Source organism: Synchiropus splendidus, chromosome 12 (genome assembly GCF_027744825.2).
Source record: "Synchiropus splendidus isolate RoL2022-P1 chromosome 12, RoL_Sspl_1.0, whole genome shotgun sequence".
NCBI lineage: Eukaryota > Metazoa > Chordata > Actinopteri > Syngnathiformes > Callionymidae > Synchiropus > Synchiropus splendidus.
This window is the reverse complement of record NC_071345.1, coordinates 9,566,737-9,584,877: the sequence shown is the minus strand read 5'-3', so window position 1 is coordinate 9,584,877 and position 18,141 is coordinate 9,566,737. Positions and strand designations below refer to the sequence as shown.

Sequence of the window (18,141 nt, the reverse complement as noted above, 5' to 3'; positions counted from 1 at the left end):
TCTGACCTTTGGCTTGACGGCCCCTGGCATTATAGAATGTGGCCCCAGATGAAATTTAAGTATCCGCCCATTCTATAGACTCAAATAGTGTTGGGGTGGTTACTCAAAAAAATTTAAAAGTAATTTAAAGTAATTTGTTACACTACTAGTTGCACTGCTCTCAGATACGTCCATGATGTAACCATGAACACATTGTGCAAGCCTAACTCCATTTTTGAAAGAGAATATATACTATATATATATATATATATATATATATATAAAACTTGAGGTGAAGTTTATTCATGCTTTTATTTGGAAGGAGGAGGCCACCTACTGAGTTATCTCACTTGACAAAGACAAAACGGGCTTCCTGTGTCATGACTGGTGTTTAGGGAAATAATAGTCCGGGTGGTTAAACTGCTAATGCTGCGCCCTCTTTGTGTGCTTAATGGTGCCCAGTTCCTCTCTCAGAACTATTTTTGGTTTTCCTATTTGCTTCGCCCAGTCGCCCCGACACCACTTCCTTCAGTAATTGGCCCACCACGTCCCTGCAGAACCAGAATTCCTGCTCTCTTATCTCATTCATCAGTTTAGCGCGGCAGAGCCTCGTCCAACTTGTAGTATTTTAGGAATGCTGATGCGCAGCCTTGCAAGCACTAAAAATAGGGCTTTACACTGTCCCTATGCTCCTGGATCCGTTTTTGACCCGCTGACTTGTGAGATGGCAATTTAAATATCCAAATTTAAAGGTGAGGTCAGTACTTTCGGGGATCGAGTGACATAAACAGTGACTCATTTCAAATCAGATAGAATTAGGAAGGTTTCCTGGTGGTTGTGGATCAAGAGGGCCCATCCATGGTGGGGTCACAACAGGTGAGGGTCTTCCCGAGGTTAGGCTTCTTCAAACGTCACAGAAAAGTATTTTCTTGCTCTTAGAATACCATTTATTTCTTGAATTTTTACAAATTTTTCATCATATTTCTTGGCTATTGAATCTATATGCACATACAAACAACAAGTGAGTCAAAGTGTGTGAACAACACACAAAGGTACCCAAATTAGACAACACAAACTGAACGTGTGCAACAAAACCAAAATATATTTGTATATATTTTTCGGGTTATTCTTGGCCTATGTTGTCAGGAGTTATTTTGTGAGTGATGTCACGGCTGAAGTGTCCAGATGAGGCTCGGAGTGGGGATGGAATGAGAGGGGCGACGATGCTTCCACAGGACTCACACAAGCACACGTATTTGGAATGATGGCAGGGGTCACATTCAATGTTGATCTTCAGAGGGGCAGCTGCGGTTCAGTTTAGAGGATGCGATGACGTCAGCTGCTCGCTTTGCAGTTGGCACCTAGTTAGAACGCGACTGGCAGCTGAACAGGCAAACACTGACCTCGAGTGGCGACAGACAGTAAAACACTTTCACTTAGGGGTGTTGCATCTACTTGAGGATGAACATTAAAAAGAAAAAGAAAACATTTCTTTGTTGTTGAGTAGGAAATATAGGTCCTATTAAATAGAATATAACATTAAAAAAAACAGTGTCCTTTTTCTCAACTATATATGTTTGAATGATAAGATGTTTCACTTTATTTTCTTCACTAAAAATTCAGCAAAATAAATCTATGCTACCGACACATCAAATATATCCGATTGTGTTACTTTGCTTTACAGAGTTATCATTACTAAAATATGTGGCTGACGTAATACTAATATATTATTGTTAATATCAAATTCATAGAAATATAATTCTACAAATATATATAGATATATGTATTACATGCTATAATAATATGACGAAATTATCATAATGATTTATATAATTAAAATTAAAATGTTCTATCGCCAATGTACTTCCTCAAGTGAATGCAACACACCTTTACAAGATAAAAAGGTTTTTGAATTTGCGTGAAACCCTTGGCAATATGCTTAAAAATGGATTTTAAAAAAAAGGTCAAATACAAGGAAAAACAAAAGGACAAATCCTGACAGAGAAGCGATTGACTCCTAGAGTAATACTGATGGCTGCTCACTGCAGTTAACTTTGGGTGATGAATACAGCGTTACAACATTTGGTACATGGACCTGCAGGGATGAGACCCAGTCATTCGTTTCAATCGTGACACAAAGTACAGACATTCTGTTTCATGGTGATGTTGTGCCGTTTTAACCCAGAGTGAACAAAAAGCCACGCTTGAATGACGTTCATTTGGCAGCGACTTCTTCAACCGATGGCTGTAGATTCAAGGGTTTGACCGATGGGTTGGAGAGGAAGCTGAGGAAGCTTATTTTGCCTTCTTTTTAGCTCAGCTCTTTCTTCACCTGGACTCAAGAGACACAAACTAATACTCAAGAACCCTAAACCACCTTGTAGGAATGTCCAATACCAAGTTATCACTAGATATCTTATTATGCCTGATGTGCCAGAATGCGATGTGCGGTTCCATCACACATACCAAAACTAATGATGACCTCATCCACCTGCACCCACAGGCAAAACAACGTTGCTTGTTGTTTACAAAATGGGCTGGAATTCCTTTTGGTTTCACCAAATTTGCAGTTTCAAATCCCTCTGAAGGAACATCTCACTGGTGGGGTGTCCTTTAACGGCACCTCCCAGTGTGGTGGAGTGGAAGTTCCAACCTCCCTCCAAAAAAGGGAATCCAGAAAAGCTGCAGAGAATTGCAGCTCTTTCTGCCTCCACCGAGTGACCACAGGTGAGAGTCGGAACGAGAGTCGGGTTGAGCGCCGAGCTCTTTCCTCACCGGGGTGGACTCATTATTAGGGTCCTTATGAGGACACTGAACCAACCCCAGATCCGGGGTTGGACTACCATCATATCAAAGGTTCCTGACACAAATTTGTGTGTCATCCGTTGTGGCATTAGTTTTTTTATTCACTCTGGACTGACATATTTTCATGATGATGATGATGATGATGATGATGAAGATGCTCTCCAAGCTTTGGCTTACGGATATAATCTGTCTAATCACACATTCATAAACCAGCGTCATCAGGACGACCTCAAATGTCACAGACGTTTCCTAGCTACTGCTGAATCAGTAGATTTTATATTTCCTCCTCATACATTGTACAGAACACAGTTTGGCCGCTCAGTCTTCTGTGTTGAGAGAAAAAAAAATCAGAGTCGCTTGTGAGGAATCAAACCTCAGCGCTGCGCCGTTACTGTATTTAGATTGGGCAGGGAGGTGGACTGGGGTAGAAGGGTTAGACTATATTCCTGGCCGTCGGTCAAAAAAATAAAAACGCTCCTGAAGTCTGAGCCCCCGTCAGCCAGGTAACCCAAAACCTGGAGTGGGGAGTCAGCGTGGTACACGTAGGGGAGGAACAATGTGGCTCTTTGTGCGAGCCGGGCAGAGAAAAACAAACCATTTCCCCTGGAAAGAGATCATGTTCAGGCTCAATCTGAGAAGACCACACAGGGCTGATCTGTGAGCGAAGACGGGGCGAAGAAGACGAGGAGGAGGAAGAGCACATCTGGGCAGCCACACTCTCACACCGGGAAAGATCCGAGATGGTCCATATTAGCGTGGCCGTTTGGTCCAAAAAACTGTGACTGTGTTGTGCTCTTCCTCGTGATAATATGGCCATCTGGTCTGCATCCTGTGTCGGCCCCCTGCTGGTCTACAGAGGGTGTCGCACTGGTGTCGTCCACTAGAGGGCACTGGATCTGGCACTGCCGGACAGTGTCAACAGGGCTCCTGGTCTGGAGAGAGGGGTGAAGAAGCAGTGTGAGCTGGCATGACTGAAGGATGATTTTCATGATCAAAAAATACGTCTCATAACATCGACATCGACAAGACTTGGATTTTTCGTGACAAGTAGATTTTAAATGAAAAAAAAAAGAGCTGAAATCTGAATGACCTAAACTTATTAAATGACATTATTATTCCCATGTTATATTACATTTATATATTACAATAACATTCAAGACGGAAAATAATTAAATAATAATGTTATCATCATAAAACAATTTTTATTTGTTTGAGAATGTCACACATGCTTCCTATTTTACTAACAGCTTTTTATTATTTTATTAGCATTATCTTCATATCTTCATCAAATCATAGTTTCATATTTATGTAGTTTATTCATATTTTAGCTGTTATAATGTGATAAGAAATCTATCATAATATTGCTCTGACATATATGTAACATGTTACTTTCATATTTATTACCTATTTGTACAATCTTCATATCTATTTCATACATTTTTCTCTTCTAATATTTTCCTTCTCAATATTTTTCCAACCATAGTTGACAACTAAACTTCCAGCGAAAATTAAAATTACAAGAAAAACCACAATAAATATTTTTCTTCATGCTTTTGAGTTATAGTTTTAATTAAAACAGTATATTTTAATGTTTATTTCTGTAACTGTTCAACTATATTTCATCCATTTGTCACTTTCCACTCACTGCCTTCATGGGTTCACAAGGGGCAGTAGGAGCTGGATTTGAACCCACAGCCCTCTTTCTGACCATGACTTCTCTGTGCTGCCTATTACTCTATTTTCATATATAAATAGTCAAATTAATTTGGGCGGCCCCTCCATGCAGCCTGTCATTTTGATCCCATCTGCTGACGAAAATAAACATATTTTCGAGTCCAGTGATTCTAGTCCTGAATCTGATAGCCGAGCTCCGATCCCACCGACAACATCTGGCTTGTTTCTCTCACACTAACAGACTCTCATTCAAACATGTCTATTAAACATAAACAGACACACACACACATGTGAGGGCCAAACCAGGGTTGTATGCTCCCTCTGTCCCATCGCGTTTTAGTTTCAAAAGCTCAGCGAATACCCATGTGGTGGGGTCGGATTACACGGGGCTATAAAATATCCCAAATAAAGGCAAGGAAAACTGAGACGGAAAAACAGGCTGTTTCCTGAGGTGAAATCTTTTGCCTGGCTGCAGCTTCTGTCAGAGTTCTTAAGACTTTTTAGCAGGAGAGACAGGACAGCGGTGCGAGTGCAGAGGTGCTGAGCTAAAGTCGTGCAGCCAGCTCCTGTTACACTCCACGCCGGGGCATAAATCCGTCTGCACGACACAAGCGGCACGTTGTGATTTCATATGTATTGGTTACTAAGGGGACGCTTGAAACCACAACAAATGACAACTCCTTTGCTGAAAGTGAATCTGGAGGTATAAAGTGACGCTCTGTCGTCCTTTTTAAACTGGCGTATTAATCTTTTCCATGAGGAGAAAACTGTTTCGGAAACCGGAGCCCTGGCTCTGATATCTGAGGATTAATCTCAGGACGTACAGTAAAACGGTAACATGAGCTCATTGTGGCGAGAAACAAGTGGGCGAGGGAGGGAAGGCTTGTGTTACGGGGCTCCAAATCAGGAGTTTAATCTGGAGGGGATTTTGATTGGTCAAATTTAGAAGAGTCTTCGGCTACCAACATCTGGTTGGCAAGGAACAAGAGCGGAAGGGAGAGCGGGGAAACCAGAGACGAGAGTGCTAAAGTAGAAGCTGGAGTGAGAGTAGGGTGTCACTGTGACATGCGTAATTGAATCGCTCTGGTTCTTCCTGTGTGTTTTCTGCCTCAGAGCTTCAGGAAGACTCACAACTGAATCTCCACCTGGGACTAAAGAGGCATCTGCATGAGCCACTTGTTGCTGTTTGAAAAGACAAAGGTAAAACTGGGGACTAACAATAGACAATGGACATCAATTATTAATCACGTTTCAGCTCAGTCAGTGAAAGTCCCAGTGAACTCAGAAGGGTAAAGAATCACGCAGGTTTTGGTAATACCCTTCCAGGACACAACTCACACAGTCTATAGCTTTGACACAGACTCCTGGCCACTGCCAATAACAAGTGGGGTTGGTGCCTATCCGAACAATACAGGGCAAAAGATAGGGGACAGCTTGGACAGTCCATCACAGGAGACAACTGACCTTCAAATGCATAGATGTTCTTGACAGAACAAGACAAATAGCTGCAGTACAAGCATCAGTGGCACGTCAACATAGGCTACAAAACAGGCTGAAAAGCAAACAAAGCAATGGACCATCGGGTTGTGGTGAAGTGATCGGCTTTCAAAATGACTCTTGCTGCCTGTGCCCTCCACCTCCTTCCCTGGGTTGTAATTCTATAGCCCAGGGTAGTGCCAGGTTACTGGGATTCTCTCTCTTTGGCGCCATGCTGTTTAGTGGCCACGAGCACGCTATTAGACCTGTGATTGGAGTCGCCCGGGTTAAACGTATATATTTTCCATCCTTCTCCTGAATACATGTTTTTCACAAAATCGACTTGGAAACAGCACAATGGAGGTACTGAGGATCATGCTGTAATATGGAGAGTCAGTACAACACCATGCAGGGTAGGATCGGAGAAGCAATAATAAACTCTGTTGAAGTAACCACACTTGAATGAAGATGTAGCTTGATGAATGAAAGTGCCACTCATGACATTGTGGTTGAGAGGAATGCTGAGACTTCTACTGATAATGGTAGACCGCAAAGCACCTCACCTTTATCTACTTATTCTGATCCCGGATTCGAAGGCATCGTCGCTTCAAAGCAGGCTCCATGTCTCCGACACTTGGGATGTTGGCCGGGCTCCGCAAACTTCCCTTGTCCCTGAGTTTGGGCAAGAGGAGCGGGGTGGTGTTACCACCTGCCTTCTGGGCCGTGGGAAGGGCGTATGCGTGGTCCTCATCCGGAACATGCGGGTCCTCTCCAACCTCCCCAACGACAGCCAGAGGCTCTTCAGGCTGATTTGATTGACTTTCAACTCGTGTCTGGCTGACCACGGAGCATTTGTTCTCTTTGATGGCCTCATGTTCACTCAGTGCTGCATCTGTGGCCGGTGCTGGTAACCTCTGGGGTAGAAATGAGTCTGAACTAGTTGATGTGGATAACATGGTGTTAATCCCAATTGGACCATGGTTCTGAGACTTCAGGGCAGAAGGCATAGTGTCATACTGATGGTTGCTCCCAGTAGGGCTGGATGGGGTATTAGATGGTGAGGCGTGGGAGTCCTTAAGTTGGTATACAGTGTCATTAGAGGGAGACTTCGTAAAAGTAGGTCTAATGATGTCATGCACACTGGATCTAGTACCATGGCCAGGTCCTGACTCCATCTCTACAATGGAGTTGGCACTAGGCTCCAGCTTGACCTGGGTTCGTTGACCTATTCTCTGTATGACCTGTCTCTCTGAATGCTGATGCTTCAATTCTGCCAGACTCTCAGACCCCGGGACGGAGCAGGGAGATGTGCTATACTGTGTTCTTGGTGATGGTGACCCATTGTGGGGAGTGGAGATAGGAGATGGAAATGCCTTTTCTGATTTCACCCAATCTGTTTCACTGCTGCTGAGGTCCGAGGATAAGGCCGCACCCTTGCTTCCACAAAATCTTTCAGCTAACAAATGGCCCTGCCCCTCTGTAATTACAGGAGATGATGGCCTGGTAGCAATAGATCTACTCCTGTCCACTCCATCTGGCAGAGTGTGGATAACTCCACTGTGACTTTGAGGGTCTGGGGTCACCTTAGAAGGGACTGGAATAGGAATGGGAATGGGTATCGGAACAGGTAAGGGGACAATTACTGGGTAAGGCACGAGGACAGTTGGCTGAGGCAGAAGTGGGCTGAATGATGGAATACCAAAGTTCATCATCGGAGGCATTGGGACAGGACCTCTGGGTATCATGTTTATAGGTGGGGAGTGCAAACCAGGGAAGTACGCACCTGGGAATGGATGCATCAGTCCAGGAGGATTCATACCAGAGGCGGTGGGGGGCTGCAGGTGAGGTGAATGTGGAGGCCTATGGATCGGACTTGAAGATGGCAGTGGGATTCTGGGATGGTTGGCAAGCGGGCTTCTGAGGCCCTGAGCATGAAGTGGAGGTCTAATGAACGGGATGGGGATTTGAGGCACTGGCTGATGTTCCATGGGCATGCGTGGAGGAGGAGGGGGAATCGATAAAGGATGAGGGGACAAATCCACATGAGGAGGAGGTGGTTGAACAGGTTTGTCTAAGCTCCTCGGTCCAGAATTGGGAGGCTTTGAAGAAGCAGCCGACTCAGACATGGAAATAGAAGTGGATTCTGCTGATGCATGTATCGTTGTGGGAACTTTAGGGGACTGCGCTCGATGCCGACTTTCCCCTGTCACACCACCGTTGTTCCAGGAATCAGGTGTGAGCAGCTTTTGGCCCACTGCACTGCTATCTGACCTCCCTTCCTGGCTGCCACGGCTTGGACTTGAGCTGGTGAGAGCCGCCCGAGCTTCTCTGTAGAAGACATCCATTTTGTACTGGTTGAGACACTTGGTGCTGCAGAACTGGAGCCGATCTTCACCAGATCCAAAGTCCAGGTATTCTTTCGTGTGTCGGACATGTTTGCACCAATCGCATACCTGCGGCACGGGAGAGAGAGACTGTGGAGGGTCATTATTCGGGTTCACCTTCTATAACAGTGTTTCATTATTCACAAATAAAATCACTTAGAATATTATATATTACAAAAAAAATGCCCTTGTATGTGTCAAGATTTGCTGAGTAGGCATTTTGTGGGAATTCACAATTAAAGTAATTACTCTGGGGCTGTGGTTGTTCTGTACCTCCCTGAGGACCCCAAATACAGCAGATATTTGTTTTTGACAGTCCTTGCTTATCCTATCTGGACTTGACCTAAAAACCTAATAGAAAATTAGAACAGGCCTAACTTGCGTTCAGAATTTTCAAAAGGCAGCAAATACTTCTATCCACTTACTCTGACATTGCTGTTTATCTTCACCACCAGTCTGGGTGAGTCCTCTGAATGTGACTGTTGTGGAGATCTCTCTCCATGGAGGTCTTCGTCTCTAGCCTGTTGAGAAAGCAAAAAAAGTTTTACACAATAATTGGCACAACATGATGCATCAGCTTCATTCTAGCTGCAAGCACAGCTTGTTTTTTTCGATAACTATTCGTCACACAAGCGTTTTTACCACCAAGTGACAAGCGAGCTTGAAAGGGAACGCTGAGTTGTAGTGACTTGTGTTCAAAATGTAAGATTAAGGCCCAGTCCCACTTCTCCCCCTTAAATCTTCCACTTGGTTTTAAGTGCCCTCAACAGTTAAGTCCCCTCACCAAGGGGACATTTTTCCCTATGAAAATGGGATACCACTAAATACAAAGGAGCATAGAAAACGTCACACGATGACGTAAGTCTACCCAGCAAATTACTTTTTTCATTGAGAAAAAATGCTGGCTATGTTATGATTGCGTTGCCTGCTGAGTTGGCTGGTTTCCCTTCAGGCTCAGAAATGGGCAGGGAAGAAATGCGGAAAACAGAAGACGTACTCTGCGTTTGCTGTTGCAGGTATGGTGATTTGTTTAAATGCGTTGAGGTTATGTTAACCTCACTAGCTGGCGCTTGACGTTAGCAAAACTAGAACTAGCGAACGCAACCTGTCATTTGGGGCAATTTCATCTTCTACTTTGTTTTAAGTCCGTGTCCGACCTCACTACATTTTGAGGGCTTATTTTCAGGGAAAACTCCACTCACCCTTACTCCCTAGAGTAATGGGACACCCCTAAATATGAACGCACAAATCTGAGGTTGGGGGGAAAAAGGGCTGCAGTCTAAATGTCACTTTAAGATTCTATCAAGATTCTCCCTCATAAGTAGGATGTTTGAGTCCAAAAGAGACTCAGAGCAGAACCTGTTGGCTGAGGATGCCCAGTCAGGACAGAACTCATGCGGAGAATTTCCAGGCTTGACAGGGATACTTAAGTAAGATTTAGGTGGCCAGCTAAAGGGAATATCTGTAAGCCTTAACCAACGGAACAATGGCGGTTGAAAATAAATTGAACCCTTTTAATCTCGGCTAGCGAACAAGATTATGCCAAATTTGCAAACTGAGTCCAGAAAAAAGCTTGATATGAATCTACCCTGTCATCAAGGTTAGGCGAGTGTCACATACAGTGTTCCTCGCAGTGAAGAAAGGGTAAGTTGATGTATGTTATTAATGGCCTTGCCAGAATTAATATGGGAAATTCCTCCTGATTTATGTAAACCGATCCGCCGAGGTCTCGAGTGCTCCCCCAACCCGTAGAGTCGTGTTGAGTTACGAAACATGAGGCAGCTGAAGGTAAGGTATGCACTGAAAGTGGACACCTCGCCCCAGGCCTGCTGGCCTTCCTCTCTCAGACAAGCAGCAACAAGCCAGTGGCACTCATTCCCTCCCCGAGTCTGAAAAACTAGAAGGTTTGTAGCACACAATCAGTGCAGCCAAACTTCACTGTCCCTGATGCTGTGTGAACACACCTCGCGCTGGAAAGGTGAGAGGCCATTCGGCCCCCTCACCACCCTGATGGGGATATACATGTCGCTGAGGAAGGTGAAAAATGGCGGCAATGTGCATCGGAGCACCGGTGGTGTCGTAGGTGTTTCCTGTCTTCCAGACTGAAGTTCCTCTAATGGCCAGCGCCTCTTCCATTAACGTGAAACTGATCCGAGGTGTCCTCTACAAACTTTGACCTCCCTCCCACCGTCACCACTCACTTTTCCATAACTAGAGAGCATGCACTAACTCGGATTGTTCGGAGCTTTGGGGTTTTAAAACACAAAATACCTTTTTTCGTTGGAGTATTTTTTTAAATGTAACTGCACAAGTTTCTGAAGGCTATGTTGTGTCTTTTCCTCACTCATTATTCATCCCAAAATACTGCATTGTTTTTTGCTAGAAAGAAGTTGAGTAGCGTCTGTTATTTAACTGAGTTAAGTTGTGACAATTTTTTGGGGGGCTCATCCATGAAAATTATTGATCACTCTATTTATAATATTATTGTATTTTTCCCGGTTATTATTATTACTATATATATATTTCTTTTCATTTGACAGCCATCAAACCTCTCATCAAACCCTCACTGACACTTCCCTCTTACATTTCAGGCTTCGACTGACCTTATTGCGTTTGAAGTACGCTCGTCTGCACGCAGCAAAACACTTCTCGCTGCAGAAGCTCTTGAGCTCTGATCCCATACAGAGAGAATAACGCTTCACTCCTTCTTTCTGGCACCACACGCACACAATCTGCACGTTCTGTACATCATCCACTGTAGAGGAGAAGAAGACACTAAATCAGTGAATAACACATCCAATGTATTGTGACAACCAAAGAAGACAAGCAGATTTTTCAGAATGAAATATTGACATTTCCGAAATATTTTCATAATTTTACATTTTACATAAAATATTAACAAATATATATGTGAAACATCAATTTTAAATGTATTAAATGTGAAAATCTAAAAATAAATGCAAAAATATTCAATGTATGGAAAATAATAATAGTTTTTTATATGTCCATTATTAATGGACATATAGATGTATCCATGATAATCTTATAGAATATTATCATGTCCAAATAGTGTATTTATATAAAGTTATCTTCAAAATACTTTCCTAAAATATAATGAATACAGTCTGTGTCAAACCAAAGCTTTTTACATTTAGTCAACACAATTAAACCTGTTGGTAAGTTTAGATTAAAGGAGCATTTCTAAATTTAAACACTGTAAAAAGTGTGACACAGTGCAGCCTTTTTTCGTGGCCAATACAAGACAACAGTATGATGGTCATCCAGCTGCTGTAGGGTTCTCTACCTGCTGAGGGCTTGATGAGTGGGACGATGACTGGCGCGCTCTTGTGCTCCTTTGGTGTGCTCAAGGTCGTACTGACGGAGGAGGACGAAGGCGAAGAGGATGAGGGGACGCTGGAGGCCTCCTTGTCTCCAGTCTTCATGGCCAGGACAGGGTGGCTGATCTTGCCATCAGAGCTCTTGGGTTTTGGCAAAGAATTTTCTGCATAGTGGTGAAAGAAGAGTCACATCAATATCAGGGTGTTGGATTTTAACAGTGACTCGGCCACAGACCTACACAACCGGTCAAAAGGGTAAGAGAAAACTGGGCTTTTTAACAGAACTTTATCTGAAGGAGGGATAACTGCATATCGCTCCTCAAGCAGGCTGCTGCCATAAACAACTCCCGATAATTCAGTCATTGAAAATAACCTTTTTCAGTTTTGAAACGGCGTTGATTGGTGCCACATGCATCGATATTGAAGTCCCACCTTTGAGCACAGACACATGCTGCCTTCTCTCCCGGTAGTTACGGATCTCGTTGGCCTCTGAATCTCGCAGGTCCACCTTGTCGTAGCCGTACCAGCCCAGCAGCTCGTTCATGGTGCTCTCCGCGAACGTCTGAAATTGATTCATACATCAATGAATCCTGATAAAAATGAAAGTTTGAGCATTTCCTAGTGTTCACAGGGATCCAGTGGGGGAACATTGAGTGCATTCCTCGACTTTTGGGGGCCAACCGCCTGCTATATGTCCTGGTGTAGGGTGACCGGAGACTTTACTAAACGTAGGAAAGCAATTATCCATCTTGAATTTCTTGTTTATTTCTGGCATTCCAACTATAGCTTCTTAAGCCAAAAACACTTTAGGTTAAAGTTAGCAAAGGTTTGTTACCGATAAGGAAGTACTGTCGTCGTTTTGGGGGAGAAACGTCACAAGAAATCAGTGATTAACTTTCTATGTAATGGGATACAGGACAGCCGAGTCCGAAAAGGGTAATACATCTCAGGGTTGTTGATGGAAGTTTTGATCCTACGTTAAACATAATCAGACTCTGAATCCGCGAGAAGGATTTCTTTCTGTAGCAGAAATGAATACGAGCACAGAGGAGTGCAGTATGAGGCTTTTTTCCATGATGTATTCCGCTTGTTTACTCTTGCTAAATCTGAGACGGAAAGCTTCAAAACCTAACACCAGTGTGAAATCTATGAATCATCCTTTGTTTATCTCTTCTAATTGGAAAAAAGGAAGAGAAAAGAAAACTGTTCTCCACAGATGGGATGTGTGGTCTGCTTTTTTTTTCTTATTACCACCAGATGAAAAAAAAAAAGCTAAACATACAGTAAGACAGAGGTTCTACTCTTTATCCACCCACCTCGCTCTGTGGTTTTGGGATTGGAGGAGTAACCTGATCCAGAACGGGCAGAAATCAGAGCGGGACACTCTACACCACAGCGAGGTCCCACGGTTCTGGGAAATGCCCCACTCCTCTCTCCAGTGTCCAGCACTCTTTCTCCACCGCTATCCTCCCATCTTCGCCATCCATCCCTCCACCGCGACACCTTCCAGCCCTGACACCCGACACAGCCCCGTAGCTCAGGTTTCACCCTTTTCCAGCCGCGGTGCTGTGGCTGTGTTGTAGCGTTGTACTACGGACTGCACATTCTTTCCCTTGCTTTCCTCGCTGCGACCTCTGCTCTGTGCCGGGGCCTCAGAGAAATGGATCTCTCTCTTGCTTGCTTGGTTTCTGCTCTGTGTGTCTGGGAGAGTGCGTGGGCGAGTGCAAGCAGAGGTATCATGTGTGGCTAAATATGCCTATCGATGATTAAAGTCAAGTATCGGGTGTCCGGTGCAGCGCCGGGCCCTGACGTTGTGGGAGTGGACCCCAATGTGCTGTTGAAAGAGATGAATTACAGCAAAAACATGGGGTCGGCCCATGTTAAAAATCAGTTTAACGTCTTTCCATTTTGTTTTTTCGGGTTAATTTGGTTAATGCTGAATTAGATCACTGCACAGTATCGAGAGCAGCTTCCAAGAAATGCAAGCGCAGAAACCTAGAGCAGGACCAGACTCTGACTGTGTGATGAACACGACCTTAAAATACAGTCAGAATGTCAGAACCGCTTATCTTCAGTCCAAAAAAAGTTACAGCTCATTTTGCAAGAGTATTAAAAGTGAGCAACAGGTGTAAATAGCATCACCATGCTAATGCTGGTCACTGTCTTAACAAGAATCGGATTTTCCAATTGGAAGAGCGGGTATAAAGGGGCGACCCCAGTCAGAGAAGGAGCATAGGAAGTTTCCTTCAGAAGACTTCAGCGAGTACAGCAGAGAAGGAATGGAGAAATTGGCTTTCTGGGTGCCTCTTTGTGGCAGATATGATGCTAATCCAAGAGCTAAAGACTGCAGACCTACACTGACAGATCTTGAATCTCATCCTAGATAAGGACAGTGAGGGATACACTGGTTGGAAGGAGGTCACGTAAAAAAGTGCAACCCAGCGACCCAATCGAGCTGTGCCAGTGGCAGAGCTAAGTGTGGCATCAGGAATGTCAATCCTCTACAAGGGAGACAGATGCCACAGGGACATGGGGTGTTTTGATGTCCATTGACAGACATAGACAGCAAATGCATGAATACAACTATAACACAGCACCTCACAGTCCTCGGTCAGCACCGAAGGGACAAAGCGCCACAGCAATTTCTGCCTTGCGACATGATCTACCGAGTCAATGGAGGAGACATGCCGTCGTTCCACAATGGCAGCGCAGTGGAGAGCTTGATCCACCACACGGGAAGTACAACAAGGTGCTGGAGTGACAGGGATTGTTTTTAACTGATCAATAATAGTGGGAACAGGCTGCTTATTATGGAGCGTTGTGTACAGGTGAGTGCCAAGACAGCAGTGCGCTCCCTCTCATTCTGAACAGTTCAACACCAGAAAAGGTTTATCTGGACTGTCCGACCCATGTCTCACATTTTCGCTTTGTGCTGGTGGCTTCGTCGTCATGGTGACCCTATAGTGTAAGCTGTGATTGACGTGCAGCTCAAGTGGTCTGCGGAAAAAATTGAAGCGGTCCATCAGCTTTGTGGCACGGACACTCTGAGTAGAAACCAGGGCTTATACTTCCGATAGACTCTTTCAGCCAAGACTCACCAAGAGTTGGTGTCCCAGTAAAGGTCCTTGCAAAACTCCTCTGGTTTAAATTGTGGATGAGATTACATGGTCATAGATGACATGTGAGTTCACTACAGATTCATGTTCGACTTATTGTTGTTGTTCCTGATGTGGCACACCAGGCCGCAGCACTCAGTGTCACGTCTTTGTTTTCTTGTTGAGATCTTTCACCCCCCTCCATTTCCCACAATGTTGTTTTTGTTTCTTTTTGGCAGTTCAGACAAACATCTGCTTTGTGAGAGTGACAAGCCGTATCCCAAACCACAGAGTGAGTCGCAGCCAAAGGCAACAAGCCGGGGTCGACCCTGAGATTCAAACCCAGTGCAGGCTTACATCAAACCCGGGATAGATTTTCACATGTTTTGATTAAAATTAGTAAACTTGCAACTCGACACCTCCCCTGGATATCGGGAACTCCGCAACCCGAACCGCGCGCAGAAAGAGAGCAGATTTACTCTCACGAAAAAAGGGCCACACAAAACGTTGCTGAAGGGAGCCTCAGAGCTCTCAACTGTACGTACAGTTTCTAAGGTTCTGCTTCTATTTGGATCAAATGTGTCAACGGGAGGAAGAGCAACATTTTTGTATGGTGCACTTGAACGCACCGCCACCCAAACATGACAAACTGATCTGATCTATCCATAACTTGCAATCGTGCTCTCAATATTTCATTCTTTAATTTGGTTTAATTTGGCCAAACTTGTAGAAAATAAAATGCCACTTCAGAAAACTAATTTTCTACTACTTTTTTTTTTTAATGAATTTGTTATGGAAAATGCCAAAAAAATGGAATTATTAGGAGTCATAGCAAAAATAATCATTATTCCAGTTAATTCACAGTTAAATACTTGTTGTCTGTTTGAAGTATTATATTTATTATAGCCTAATATTGATGGAAAATCAGCAGCAGCTCAGAACAGACGGGGATTTGTTTCTCAAGTAAATGGAGTCCTCTGAAGCGGTCATCCCTCAGAACCACAGTCTCACAGTCCAAACCCAAACAAAGCTCAGATTAGTTTCCATGCAGTAAGAGACTCATAACGTCGGGAGGGAACCAGCTCCGCTTTAATGATTTCACCGGAGGAACAGAGCAACTTTTGTGAGTCTGTTTACTATTTAAAGAATATAAACACCCACTCTTTTCTGGAAGAGTTCAGAGCAGCAAGTGTGCGAAGGGAAGAAGTGACGCACATCTGGATCTGCTGGACATTACACTCCGGCCACATCTGGCCTGACATGGCGTCACAAAGTTATTCACTCCCAAAAACACCCTCTCAGGCCACTCACCACAGTCATGGAGATACGTTGCACAACTGCGACATGGACGACAGGCTAATTTAAACCCCAACTTAAATGCGTATCTTTCAATGACAAACTCAAAGAATGGATGGAAACTTCTCATTCCAATGAAGAGTACACAAATCGAGAATTTTGAGACGGAGATGAAGGAGGTGAAGACGTGACTGCAGGCAGGGTGGAGATGGCTGTGATGTCAGAGCAGCAGCAACACGTATGAGTTACAGACTATGGACGCTGAAGAGTCAGAGATGAAGATACTGAGGTTGGGAGTGAATAGACAGGAGGAGATCAGAGATGAGGGGCAGCTCATGTTCGGAGACCAAGCTAGCAAGGACAGATGGAGGTGTTCAAGACACCACCTGGTGGCAGCTTGATATTATTGCCTGTTTATTCAAAGCAAGTTAAGAAGATCTTCTGAGCTGGTCATTTGACTCCTGAATGCCACCGGTGAAACAGTTAGAATTAAAAAAGCTGAAGCATCAAAACGTCAGCATCCGCTAGCAAAACAAGCCTAAAGATTCTGTTAATAATTTGTATTTATTTATGAAACGATTGAGTTTAAGTTTATTTAATCATACTTTTATTTTCACAAACAACGAAAGACCTAAAGAAACACATTTTTTAAGTTGTTATCCATAAAAATAAATTAAGTATGCAGTTTATTTAAAGTAACTGATGCTTCAAACAATCCAATGTATTTTGGTGACTTGAAATATGCAAATAAAATTACTCAAAATAAAAGTGTTTCACTGAGTTTAAAGTAAATGAAACGACCCATTTACTCGCAGTCGCCTATATGTGCAGTTGCATTGGTGTAATGTTCAGTGGAGTGAGTAACAAGATAAACAGCGGTGCGTTCACTGACCAGAGTGAACTACTTTCTGTGATGTCAACAAACATGTTTAGACGGGGGTAAAAACGAGTCACATCACTCACCTTCATCTCCTGGTTTATCTCCCTCTTTACAGGGTGTGCGGGTTTCCTGCTGCGTTTATTTTCTGGTGGTCTCCCTTTCTCCATCTCTGGCATAGTCCCGGTCGGTCTGGATCCCCGTCGGACTTTTTATGGGACTTTCAGCGGCTTCGCTCCAAAGGTCGGCTGTCACTCCCGGTGACAGCGGCTGTCATTCCCCGGCGGTCCGTGCACTTCATCTGGGTCTTCACTCCTCTGTGTCCAGCGAACATGCGTGAGCGTCTGGCTGGGGTCGCCACACCGGAGGATCAAGCCGACGTGAAGTAGACACCACTTCCGGTTACAGCTTTAAGAATAAAATCCGTTTATCGTTCACCACTGACAAAGTATTTTACTCATTACATTCGCTACTTCACAGTTCAAATCTCATGGGAGGAAACCCGAGTTCCTAGCAGAAGCACGCAAAAGCGCCGGGAAGACTCTAAGTTATCTAAATTTTTAAGAAAAACCATGCCACCTAATTTGTAAATGTATTTTGACAACTATTTGAAGACTATTTTACCTCCATGATTACGCAATTAGCAAGTCTGCCTCTTCATTAAGTATAATTTATATACTTATTTTCTTAATTTAAATTTTAGATTATCATTAACAAAAAGCATGGAGCTTTTTACAGATGTTTTAGGTATTTCTCTCTGACAAACGCTGATTACTATTATTGTTGTTGTTGTTTGTAATATAACTGTAGCCCTAGTAAAACACAACAAAACCAAAAAAAACATATTAACAGACGTTAACATATTATTTATTTAATACAAATAGATCACTAAGACAGGAGATTGTGACTCATCATGAACAAAGTACACATTTTCTGTCAGTATGGCTATTATCCTGGTAAATATTTCAAACAAACCCTGACTAACAAAATACAACAACAAGTAAATTACATAAAACATTACATTAACAATTTAGTTTGAGAACACTGTATCAAAAGATGTCTATATTGCTCATGAAAAGTCCATCCATACATTGAGTAAACTACATCTTACTGTATATTTACTGCTTCACTGGTTGACACATGATGGGCTCTTATTTTGAAATCTACACCTCCAGATTCCTGTCAGAGCCCTGTTCTTGCTGCGATTGCTGCTCCCT

General features: G+C 43.5%; 1 protein-coding gene across 2 annotated transcripts; it reads right to left on the bottom strand.

Moving 5' to 3' along the window:
• Window positions 1-957: 957 nt before the first annotated feature.
• Window positions 958-17,255, bottom strand: LOC128768217 (sine oculis-binding protein homolog). Of its 2 annotated transcripts, none has more exons than XM_053880945.1 (7): window positions 17,011-17,255; window positions 12,089-12,218; window positions 11,623-11,820; window positions 10,922-11,073; window positions 8,744-8,839; window positions 6,498-8,408; window positions 958-3,716 (listed from the first exon to the last, which is right to left on the bottom strand). In XM_053880945.1, exons 1-6 carry the CDS (start codon window positions 17,101-17,103, stop codon window positions 6,504-6,506), a joined length of 2,574 nt encoding a protein of 857 aa, XP_053736920.1. In that variant the 5' UTR covers window positions 17,104-17,255; the 3' UTR covers window positions 958-3,716; window positions 6,498-6,503. The 2 variants fall into 2 exon arrangements, with proteins under 2 accessions (XP_053736920.1, XP_053736921.1); XM_053880946.1 differs by having other exon boundaries at window positions 6,498-8,387.
• Window positions 17,256-18,141: the final 886 nt, after the last annotated feature.

Coding starts and splice junctions, on each gene's coding strand:
- LOC128768217 (XM_053880945.1), bottom strand. CDS start 17,103: ATGCCAGAGATGGAGAAAGGGAGACCACCAGAAAATAAACGCAGCAGG. Junction 12,219..17,010: donor AGATAAACCAGGAGATGAAG/GTGAGTGATGTG, acceptor AATCAATTTCAG/ACGTTCGCGGAGAGCACCAT. Junction 8,840..10,921: donor CGTACTTCAAACGCAATAAG/GTCAGTCGAAGC, acceptor CTTTCTCAACAG/GCTAGAGACGAAGACCTCCA.